This window comes from Acomys russatus, chromosome 32 (genome assembly GCF_903995435.1).
Source record: "Acomys russatus chromosome 32, mAcoRus1.1, whole genome shotgun sequence".
Lineage (NCBI taxonomy): Eukaryota > Metazoa > Chordata > Mammalia > Rodentia > Muridae > Acomys > Acomys russatus.
In genome coordinates this window covers 16,514,127-16,524,542 of record NC_067168.1, presented here as the reverse complement: position 1 = coordinate 16,524,542, position 10,416 = coordinate 16,514,127, and the positions used below count along the sequence as shown (strand labels likewise).

General features: G+C 40.4%; 1 protein-coding gene across 1 annotated transcript; it reads right to left on the bottom strand.

The window, feature by feature from the left end:
* Nucleotides 1–4,965: 4,965 nt before the first annotated feature.
* Nucleotides 4,966–10,139, bottom strand: LOC127183871 (tripartite motif-containing protein 43-like). The gene is made up of 6 exons (XM_051139971.1): nucleotides 9,729–10,139; nucleotides 9,077–9,172; nucleotides 8,284–8,514; nucleotides 7,591–7,613; nucleotides 6,502–6,599; nucleotides 4,966–5,462 (listed from the first exon to the last, which is right to left on the bottom strand). Exons 1-6 carry the CDS (start codon nucleotides 10,137–10,139, stop codon nucleotides 4,966–4,968), a joined length of 1,356 nt encoding a protein of 451 aa, XP_050995928.1.
* Nucleotides 10,140–10,416: the final 277 nt, after the last annotated feature.

Below are 10,416 nucleotides of genomic sequence, written 5' to 3'. Positions count from 1 at the left end.
CATGGAATATATTGTTTTCTCCATCTATAGTAATTGAAAGTTTTGCTGGATATAGTAGTATAGGCTGACATTGGTGGTCTTTTAGTGTCTGGATGACCTGAGCCCCAGCCCTTGTGGCTTTTATTGTCTCTGTTGATAAGTGAGGAATATTTTTGATGGATCTGCCTTTATATATTACTCGGCCTTTTTCTTTGCTGCTTTTAATATCTTTTCTTTGTTCTGCAGACATTTGTTTTGATTATTATATGGAGGGAGTAATTTCTTTTCAGGGCTAGCCTATCTGGTGCTCTGTAGGCTCTTAAATATTCGAGGTTATCTCTTTTTTAGGTTGTCGAAATTTTCTTCGATGATTTTCTTGAAAACATTTTCTTTTCATTGTAACCTGCCATCTTCCTTTCCATCTACTCCTATAATCCTGAGGTCATGCCTTATCATGGTCTCCTTGATTTCTTGGATGCTTTGCATCATGAATTTTTCTGTTTTAATGTTTTCTTTGATAGATGTATCTATTTCTTTTTGTAATTCTTGGATAGATCTGTTCATTTCCTCTTCATAATTCTCAAATAACTGTATAAGCATAGCTTTAAGGTCATTTTCTTGAAATCCAGCTGCTTTGGAGTAACAGCTGTTTTGTGTGATTTCTGGTGAAACTATATTGTCCTGGTTACTGTTTGTCTTCTTTTTCATTCCCTTAGGCATCTGCTGAGGAGGTTTGGGATTTCTAAGCTAGCAGTCATGGGGCGAGTACTTATGAAAGACAGGTGCTTCATTTACTGGGTTGGCAGATACTGTCCTTCTGGAGTTAGATTGATCTAAGCTCTGTCACCTAGGATCTGAGATTTAGTAGGGTTCCTCTGACTACTTGTTCTCCTTCGTGGAATCAGCTAGAGTACAACAGTGGCTGGGAGGCCAAAATGCTGTGTTGTTTCCACAGTTTTGATCCTTTGTTTCGAAGGGAACCTACCCTTTCTAGTACTCAGAGGAGTGAAAGGTGCTTAGTTTGTAATTCCCAGCACCAGGGGAAGTCCAGAGGTGGTAGGAGGGAGTTAGGGGTGTGGGCTTGTTCTTATTTTCCCCAACTGTTCAGTCTGAGAAGGCCCCAAGACTGCGGTTTGGATCCACAGCCTCTTCTGCCACAGGTGTTTTTGTGTCTCCTAACCTCTGTTCCCCCAAAATTGGCACTCCCTCCAGCATTTGGAGGAATGCAGGGTACTCTTGTTTTGTGGTTCCTAAACGGGTCTCAGAGGGGGGTAGGTTGTACATCTGGGATGATGTTGGAGGGCACCATTTTCTGCACCTTTCCAATTTTCAGTCTTGGAGGTCCCCAAGACTGTGTGTTGGATATGCAGCTCATCAGTTTTTGCTGTTCTGTGCAGTGCCACTGCGACTGATGCAGAACTCTTCTTCCTTATGTTTCCTTTCGATCAGTGGTCCTCATAGTCTGCTCAGAAAAATTTTATCAGTAGATTTTTGTCTTATTGTGTTTTGTTTATCAGTTTTTGTGTACATGTCAAAATTGCTTATTAGGCCTAAGGCTCTAGTTTGTGCTAACGCTGTTTTTAGTTGTTAGGGTTTAATAAAAGCCACTGAATGACCACTTGAACATCCGTCTCAGATTTATGGAAGAGGCTGTTTGAATGCAAGAATTGACTGGTTAGGGCCATGCTCTGAAATTGGCAATCAGACCATGGCATTGGTGTGACTCTAAGGCAGGGTTTGTTGGGCTGGAGAGATGGCTCAGAGGTTGAGAGCACTGACTGCTCTTCAAGAGGTCCAGAGCTCCATTCCCAGGAACCACATGGTGGCTCACAACCACCTATGACATGATCTGATGCCCTCTTCTGTCATGCGCATTCAGAGGACATTCAGGCAGAATACTGTAGCAATAATAACTAAATCTTTTAAAGAAGAAAAACTTTAACTAGTTGAGAAACAAGGGGGATGTCAGCATTACATCATTTAGATTAGCTAAACATAAGAAGAATATATTTTGTTTCTGAGTATAATATACCCAATTGGCTATACAAAGCATTTTAAGCTGATTGGCTAAGATATAGACTTTGGGATTTTTCTGGTCCCCACTGTTCTGGGTGAAAGAAACATGGCAGGGTATCATGGTTTTGTTTAAATAGTTATAGATCATTAGTTTAAGCAGAATGTACAACAAGCATTGAATTGTAAGTAAAAAGCTATCAAGCTCCCAGGCAAGTAATTTCGCTTTATGATCACAATTGAGACTTGGAGACTAAATGGTTTGATATGCTAAGAGTGGTAGCTTGTGCTAGCAGAGGAGCCACATATATGCTAGGAAATGAAGTAAGTCTCATGGGAAGGGCTCTAGAATTTAAGCAGGTTAAAACAAAGTCTTCTCAGGACCCACAGTGGGTTCTCGCACCATAAGTATATCATATAGCCTTGGGATTCTATCTTGATGGTGTCAAGCACAAATATGTATGGTGCTGTCTAGCTTTCTTTTAATTTGACACAGCTGTTTTGGTTTTTTGAGACAATGTGTGGGTTCTAAATGCACAATCAGGTCACTGTTATAGATATTCAAAGGACAATTTTCAGATTTACATGAAAATATTTAAAAAAAGAAAGCTAAAATAATCCAGAATAACAAAGGAATGCCTCAGATATCACTAGCCCTGCATTCCAACTATACTCCAGAGCTATGGAACTAGACACACTGATTGACATAATCAAATTGAAGATCCACATATAAATTATTACACCTATGGACCCTTAAGTTTTCTTTTTTTAGCTTTTCTTTTTTTAAGTTTTCAATGTAAAAAAGCAAAAAACACATACAGTAAGAGAAGACAGAATTTTCAACACATTTCCCAGTCCAAATGGATGGCTGCATGTAAAAGACTCAAAATACATCCATGTTGATTGTACTGTACAGAAGTCAGTTTAAATGAATCAAAGACCTCTGCCAGGTACATGGAATGTGACAGAAGAGAATTAGGACAATTCCCTTGAACTCACTGGGACAGGAAATGACCTCATGAAACTGTAGAGCTTCTGTTTGGTAAAGAACAACTTCATTGAGCAAAGAAGCAAATCCATGAAGAACTCAAAAGAAGCTGGGTGGCAGTGGCACATGGCTTTAATGCAAGCACTTGGGAGGCAGAACAGTATGCAGAGTGAGTTCCAGGATAGCCAGGGCTACACAGAGGAACCTTGTGTCAAAAATTTTTAAAAAGTGGGAAAAATAGGGACACAAAATATTTGAAATCATGTGAAGGCTTTTTGCTTTGTTGTTGCTGCTGTTGTTGTTGTTGTTGTTTTCTTTTGTTTTATGTTTTTGTTTTTGCCCAGAAAGGGTTTTTCTGTGTACCCTTGGCTGTTTTGGATTTCCTTTGTATACTAGGCTGGCCTCAGCTCACAATGATCCCTCTAACAACCTGGGCTTAGTACTGGGGTTAAAGACCTGCCCGACCACATAGGGGTTTAATTAGTAAACTGTTAGTGCAGTTAAAAATACAGGTGTAGCTGGGCACTAGAGGTGAATGCCTTTAATCCCAGCACTTGCCAGGCAAAGACAGGATGATCTCTAGGAGTTCAAGATCAGCCGGGTCTAGCCTCTTAGACAGTCTAGGGTACACAGAAAAACTCTGTCACAAAAAAATACCAAAACCAACCAAACAAAAACAACAACAAAACCCAGGTCTAAACTGAGAATATCAAAGGAGAAATCACACCAACCCTCCACTCCAGGAAGCCTTCTCTCCATACCCACCTTCTATAATTTAGTTCACCCATGAGGAAGTTCAGGGAGCTGTGCCCTAAGTTTAGCTCACAGCCCAACTGTTTGCTTAAAAAAACCAAATCATCTAGTGTTTTGCTCTAGAATTCTCCAAAGGCGATTCTAAATGGCTCCCAGCAGTCTGCTGTCCTGGCTTAAGGCTTAATTGCCTGCAGGGATGAGAAGGACAGTAATGGGCTGCATAGTGGTTCCAGCCTTTAATGTCCTGCACTTGGGAGGCAGAGGCAGCTGATCTCTGTGAGGGAGTCCAGGACAGCCAGGGCTGTTAAGTAGAGAAACTCTATTGAAAACAAAAATAACAAAGAAAAAGAAGAAACAAACAAACTGGGTAGGGGTTAGGAGAGGGGTCTCGAAACAAAGAGAGAGGAGGACTGGAGGAGGGAAGGAGGAAAGACAGTAACAGTACCATATATCTCATATTTACCAAAGCACACATTTACCTATCTGCCTTTGAAAGTTCCTTATTTCTAGGACTTATCGCTCTTTATTATTTTGAACTTTGACGCTTTTAGCATTGCAGTTGACATCACATATAAGTAAATCCCCTCCTATTTTTGTTGTCTATCCCAGAAAACACACAGGGACCTCACACTGATCCTATCAAATGCTTCATTTTGAGATGTGATTATAGCATCTTAATCATTTAGATAACAGTGTCCCACTTCCTGTTACACCTTGGATGCATATTCTTGTGATATAAATAGACTAGTAACTGACATGGCCATGATTTGAGCAATTGACAATTAACGTGTCTAACTCACTTCTCCCATGGGATTGAAGAGCAAATAGGTTAGCTTCAGAATTACGCTTAGTTGTTTAGGGGTTGAGATGTTTTGAGGTCTAGATACATGTTTTAAACTAATATACACGAGATATGATAGATACTGATTTTCCTTCAGAATTTTAGGATCAGGAAGATAGGAAAATGTTTTCTTCAAGGTTGCCAACTAGATATAGCCAAAACACTATGAATGTAACATTAATACAGTTCCTGATTGTTTCATAGTTCTTCTTGCTCTATGTAGTGTATGTGTGTAATAATCTAAATGTCTATGCAAAAAAAAATTGTAAAAGAAAAGGAAACATAGTCAACCACTTTAATAGTATTTTAATGATTAGTAGCAATGAAAGGGTAACATTAGGGAAGGAAATACTTAGGAAACACTAACATTGTGGATTAAAGCTTCCCATGATCATGTATGGCTAGTGCAGAAGAAAGGCCTGACAGGGGGATGGAAGGTTCCAGGAGGGTAACTGTATATTAGGGAACTCTTGGCTACATTCAAGAAGCTGACACATCCAGCCTCACAGTCAACGAGCACGCCAACCCGGCCCCCTGGCTTCTCTACATAGTGCTGGAGTCCTGGGAAGCTGGAGAAGAGAGTGTAATGAGTATCCACCTTCACACACAAGAGGAGAAATGAAATCTTAGAGTCAATCTGGTGCCTTGTGTCCATTAACCAGTCATCCTGACAGACCCCTACAACCCAGTCCCAGGAATCTCTCAAATCGATCTCCCAGTAATATTTCCCAGAGGTGAAGCTCTGTGATCCCCGGGCAGCAAAAGTGTGTCGAGCAGATTCCACAGTCATCCCCTGACACCAAGATGTCGAGCAGAATCTTCTCAAGTTACGTAATAATCGGTCGATGTTGTAAGTGAATCTCGTGACATTTTCAAAGGCAATGTTCACTGTTGGAAGAAGCAACAATTTAGTTAAAATGACCATTTACATTTCTCAAGTGAAAGAGGTACCTGGACACTACCCGAATAAGACTAGAGAATTAAATGTGTCTCAGATACTTCAATGCCAAAAAATTCCACATGAAACAGAGTATAAACATGGTTTTTTTTTATTTTTCATACTGTAGAGAAGGGTGTTTCAGCTTATTTCTGTCAGGTGACTTTTAATTGCACTGGGAAAATGAAAGACATATGCACTTTATTGAGGTCCACAGCATAGAAATAAAAAGTTATTTCTAAGATTAGACAGTAAATGTTGGTACTTCTATTTGTATGTCAGTAACCCTGTTTCTACTCAAGCAATGGCTAAAGATGCATTAGAAGTGGTACCCAGGGAGTCACTGTCTAACTTCAAACCTTGTTCCTCTGATGTTCTTGCCCTGTGAGGTTGAATTCATATTTAGGTACTCAGGCACTGGCTCACATCCTATCAGTTTGTTTTATTTTATTGCTATGATAACATACCTTTCTGTACATAGTTTTTTATGTTTATTATTCAGTTCTCTTTGATACAGAGTCTTGATATACATTTTTGTCTGATCAGGGACTCATTTTGTTGACAAGTCTAGCCTCAGACACATGGACCATCTTTGTGTTTCTACGTTTAATGTTGTGATTACAAGTGTATACCACTATATTTTTACTCTAAGATGTGTAGTTTACTTCAAAAATTCAACTGGTAAAATGCTTGAGGAAAAAAACAATCAAATATCTGCACTGTTGGGTATACTTCATATGACTTAGATGATGACTGAATTATTTTATCTTTCCTTGTGTCTCAAGGAACAATGGATAATGTATTTTCAGCCTCGATCAAATATTAATATTCATCAACAATTTTGTTTGTAACATGACCCTGTGAATAAATAGAATTACACATGTGGGTTTCATAGGGATATCATTCAGAGAAGGTAAAATGTTCATGTGTGCAAAGCTTATCTCACTGTTGAAGGGCATCTCTGGTTATTGCATCAGTGCTGACACTCACCTCGGAAGCAGTTGGACCTTTCAGTCAGTCCAGTGATGGGCAGGGCCCTGAGCTCTGGTTTCATAGCCTGGGGCAGACACAGCTGCACTGACTCACTCCTGCAAGGAGAAGAAGACATTGATCTGCCTGGTGATAAAGATATCATCACAGAGATCAGGAGAAATCCTCACTCCAAGTTCAGTCAATGGCTCAGGGGTTAAGTCCCTATGCACACAAGCCTGACAACCTCAGTTCAATCTCTGGAACCCATGGTGGAAAGAGAGGACTGTCTCCTGAAAAATTGTACTCTGACTCCACATATGTGCAATGCCCACACACAAGTACTTACCACGATTCCAATTAATAAAAAAAAATACTCACTGGAACATCTTTCAGACAACCACTTCCTATATCGTAGGGACCTTATGATCAGGGTCCCCTAATACCCCTAGAATCTCCTAGATACTCTTTGTGAAGCCCTTCCTGCTACCCATCCTTTCTCCATGCTTTCTGCCATTTCTTTTTTTTTTTTTTTTTTTGGTTTTTTTTTTATTAATTTATTCTTGTTACATCTCTATGTGTATCCCATCCCTTGGATCCTCCCATTCTTCTCTCCCTCCCATTTTCCCATTATTCCCCTCCCCTATGACTATTCCCAGCAACCACATGGTGGCTTACAACCATCTATACAATGAGATCTTATGACCTCCTCTGGAATGCAAATGTACATGCAGATAGAGCATACATACACAAAATAAATAAATAAATCTTTAAAAAAAAAACAAGAAAATGCACTTGACTCAGAGCTTGCACATCATTCTGAGTCAGGTGCATTAAAAAAAAATGCCATTTCTTCTATACCAGGAAACTACAGCCCATGAGCCAAAACATTTGTGATTTCAAAACTAGAAATCTTACCATCTAATCCTCTTGCTACACTTCCATGTGACAGAGAAAGCAAAGGTACTTTCTGGAAATGAGGTTTCAAATCATATACATGACAACAATCTCAAACACACCACCCAAACAAATGAGTATTTCAATATAAAATAGATTGGTAGCTATAGCAGAGTTCAGTGTATCCTGTTTTGCACTTGGAACTAAACTCACCTCATGAACATGTCCTCCAAATCCTGCAAAGAAAACAAGAAGAACTTAGTTTTCTGAAGGAATTGGATACAATGATGAATATCAAGTTCCCATAAATGTTAGTCATCATCACACTGATCGACCCTGCAAATTATTTTCCAGCCTCAGGATAATGTCCACCCTGCAGGTTAGCAGAGGGGGATTCTTGGTGAGAGCAGAAAGTAGGCCATCATGCACCACAAATCAAAACACCAACCTCCAAAATAACCCTCAAAATACAGCTTGTAAAAACTAGAAATTAAGTGAGAGAATTCTTTAACTGTGCATGATGTCCAAGGAGCATGAAAATGGAGAATTTGCTGACAGAAACAACCTGATTTGGGCAAACTACAAGAGCTAAAGTGAGGTATAGATGAGGAATCTACAGACACAAGGTCAACAGGCTTGTTCTTCTAAGAGAAATCAAATGGCAAATGACTGAGTTGGTCAAACATCTGCCTACAGTTACTTTTAGCCTCAGTCTCCTACCCACCATCCACGGAGTTGACATTCTCTTCTCTTGTTCTATGATAAAATTTAGTTTCTCCAGATTCCCCATAAAACATCATCTCCCTGATAACAAGTGCAGGTGATACAGAAAGCTCTCTTAGGTGTGACAGTCACCCCTGTGGGACTATGAAAATACATCCTTTTCATGCACGCTTCCACGCTCACCTGCAGCAGCAGCACATATGGCTGCTGGGACATCGTCATCAGCTCTTGATACATCTCGATCAGCTGATTCCCCTTTTGGACCATCATGGCTTCACTTTTCCTGAGTTCCTCTAAAACAGTTTGGCCTTCGTGGTTCACACACTCTAGATGCTGCCTTTCTTCCTCATGGAGGCGTGGGTGCAGCTTCCTGTACTCTGCCCTGATCATCTTTTTCCGCAGAGTCACATAGTCCTGAAAGAAAAGGGACATTCTAGAGCTATTTACAGAGTACTTTATCCTCTCCACTGACTCTGTGTATGTTTAAATTTGACCAGTGCATCTTATCACTCTGCTGCCTGCACACACTGATTTATTGTGCCCACTTTTCAGATTTGTAAATTCTTTGAATTCATTTATTTCTTCTTTATCAATAGAACAAGCAGACAATCCCACTCTTTCCTATAAGCATGTTCATCTATAAAATGAGATCCTAAGCTACTTAGAGAAAGTGCAATTGACAAATCACATCTTCGTTCTAATGTGGAACTCTGCATGCATTAGTTCAACATCATGGTGCAGTCATAGAGGTGAATGCAGTGTGTCCACTGTCATCAGTTCACTCATTAGCCTCAAACTTCTCTGACACATGTCCAGGCCATCCTTCTGCAGACAGGATTAGATTTTACATTAAAACCTTGAGGGGAACAGAAAATGTTTTTCTAGCATCACGTCCCATGTCTTAGACTCAAATGGCAAATGACCCAGTTTGCAAATATCTGCCTCAAGCGGCTTTAAGCTTCAGTCTCATACTCACCATCCACTGAGATGTCATTGTCTTCGCTGCCTCTAGATTCTCCTGATTTTCTTGGGTCTTCGCCCATAAAGATGCCATCTGCTTTAGAAGTTTCTCCTGTCATAAAAGTAAGTATCCGGTTTAGATAAATAGATACTGGCAAATACCTCTTCAGCAAGGAACACAACTCTTTAGGGAGAGTAGAAGGATGATAATGTTCCTTATTTTTTACTTTTGGTAGCTATGAATTCTAGACATCAGACTACAGAAGTACTATATACAACATTACTCTTTGCTCAGTGGAGTCATTAATGTGCCTGACTGATGTTTGGGTAATTTATGTCTGATTTAGATGCCCAGATGTTTCTCTCTGGATAATTCCAGTGTACTTTCTACAATTTGTCCTCAGTCATAAGTACCTTTTAAATACATCGATACCTTAGTTTATTCAGCAGTGGCCTGAGCATAATGTACCAAGTAACTATAAATGATCTTTACACTTGTGGGCTTCCCAAGCGATGTTTACACTTATCATCACCCTTCCTACATTAGCTATTTTGAAATTCCACCATTCAGGACACAATGGCTTCTTCATACTGGTGACAGGCATCTTCCTGTGCTCAGCTAAGCTCCTGCTCTCCACCTTTCATGTTCTCTCAGAAACATCACTTACCATTTGCCCCTCAGCAGCTGCTTCAATGGGACAGTGTCTGTGACCCATGTGCTCCTGGGAGTCAGAGCACAACTGACAGAGGGGGATCCAGTTCTCCTCACAGAAGATCCTCTTTGTCTCCTTGTGGGTCACACACCTGTGCTCCTCAGAGCTCAGGTACTTCATAAGGCTGTGTTGTCTGGCAATGGACACCAGCCTCTTCAGAAGAATGTTGGTTCTGAGGTCCTTCTGCTGGGATGGATGCCTACAAGTGGGGCAGGGAACAGGGAGCTGCTTGTCTTCCCAGGAAAGACAGAGGCAGGCCCGACAGAAGCTGTGGCCACAGCTGATAGTGACTGGGTTTGTAAGGCTGGCCAAACAGATTAGGCAGGTGAGCTCTTCCTTGAAGGCTTGTGAGATGTCTGACTCCATTTTTCCTAGGAAAGAAATCAAAATGACTACTACTGGACCCAAGGGAAGCAAGAGACTGCAGAAAATCTGATTCAAATTGTATTCGAGTTCTGTCTATGAATAAACAGTCCTTGTTTATTGTATGACTAAAAGAAATCTAAGCATAGGATTGTGGGTGCATGTTTCCTGTTTCACTTTCCCTGATGGAAAAAGAAATTGATCTCATGGCCTTCTGTGTCCTCCTCTCTGCATTTCACCCGGTGACTAAGGTCAAATTGACATCTTGGTTCAAAGTCAG

Bases quoted from the DNA above. Each gene is read 5' to 3' on its own strand.
- LOC127183871 (XM_051139971.1), bottom strand. From the start codon at position 10,139: ATGGAGTCAGACATCTCACAAGCCTTCAAGGAAGAGCTCACCTGCCTA. The intron at 7,614-8,283 runs GTGAGCGTGGAA...TTTTCTTTGCAG, and splicing joins CATATGTGCTGCTGCTGCAG to GATTTGGAGGACATGTTCAT. The intron at 6,600-7,590 runs GTGAGTTTAGTT...TTCTCCTTGCAG, and splicing joins TTGGAGGACATGTTCATGAG to GAGTGAGTCAGTGCAGCTGT.